The following is a 1105-nucleotide window of genomic DNA, read 5'->3' as shown; positions in this document are numbered from 1 at the left end:
ATGTAGTTAGTTACTTACAAGGGAGCGCCCACATGACTGTCAGCTGATTTCTCAACAGAAACTTTGCAGGCCAGAAGAGAGTGGCAAGAAATATTCAAAGTGATGAATACCAAGAACCTACAACCAAGATTAGTCTACCCAGCAAAGCTATCATTCAGAATTGAAGGTCATATTAAGAGCTTCACAGATAAGGAAAAGCTAAGAGTTCATCACCACCAAACCAGCATTATATGAAATGCTGAAAGGTATTCTTTAAGAAGAGGAAGAAGAAAAAGGCAAAGATAAAAATTATGAACAGCAAGTACATATCTATCAACAAGTCAATCTAAAAATAAGTGAATAAAAAATCTGATGAACAGAGTAAACTGGTGAATATAATAGAATCAGGGGCATAGAAAGGGAGTGGACTGACAATTCCTGGGGGGATAGGGGTGTGGGTGTGCAGGAAGAGATGGACAAAAATCGTACGCCTATGGATGAGGACAGTGGAGGGGTAAGGGCAGAGGGTGGGGTGGGGACTGGGTGGAGGAGAGCTATGGGGGGAAAAAAGAAGAACAACTGTAATAATCTGAACAATAAAGATTTAATTAAAAAAAAATGCAGACAGGAAAAAACCCAAAATGAACATAAGTGAGCTATGAAACAACTTCAAGATTTTAAAATCAAGGTAGCATACTTTCTTTTGCTCTAACTTTTCACATCTTTATATATCATGTTTTTAAGGTAATGTTTTTCTCCCCACAGGCATTTGGATAGCAATACTGAGCCAGGACTTACATTAGGAGGCTATTTCTGCCCACAGTGTCGGGCAAAGTATTGTGAGCTTCCTGTTGAATGTAAAATCTGTGGTAAGAAACCAACTACTTATTAATTCAGTAAACTAATTTTTAATAACTTCTCACATATAATTCTATTAAAATAGTTGTAAATATTAAGCTCTGCCTATGTTTTTAGATTTAATGTGAGAAGAGAAATAAATTACTTTTTTATTTTATTTATTTATTTTTTAAAAGTATTTTTTGTTGAAAATATTACATATGTTGTCCCCCCACCCCACCCCCATTGACCTCTTCTGGCCCTCCGCCCACTCCCCCCCACCCCCAGA

At 37.1% G+C, this 1105-nt stretch overlaps 1 protein-coding gene across 4 annotated transcripts in view; it reads left to right on the top strand.

The window, feature by feature from the left end:
- The window catches only part of LOC102772382 (general transcription factor IIH subunit 2), a 32159-nt gene that overhangs the window by 22322 nt on the left and 8732 nt on the right, over positions 1–1105 (top strand). For all 4 annotated transcript variants that reach the window (XM_015563037.1, XM_006762379.1, XM_006762380.2 and 1 more), the window contains one exon: positions 745–848. In XM_015563037.1, coding sequence (XP_015418523.1) covers positions 745–848 — 104 coding nt within the window. The remainder of the gene's footprint in view (positions 1–744; positions 849–1105) is intronic.

Source organism: Myotis davidii, unplaced genomic scaffold, assembly GCF_000327345.1.
Source record: "Myotis davidii unplaced genomic scaffold, ASM32734v1 scaffold135, whole genome shotgun sequence".
In the NCBI taxonomy this organism is placed as follows: domain Eukaryota; kingdom Metazoa; phylum Chordata; class Mammalia; order Chiroptera; family Vespertilionidae; genus Myotis; species Myotis davidii.
The sequence above is the reverse complement of the archived record's forward strand: the minus strand, read 5'-3'. Positions and strand labels throughout refer to the sequence as shown.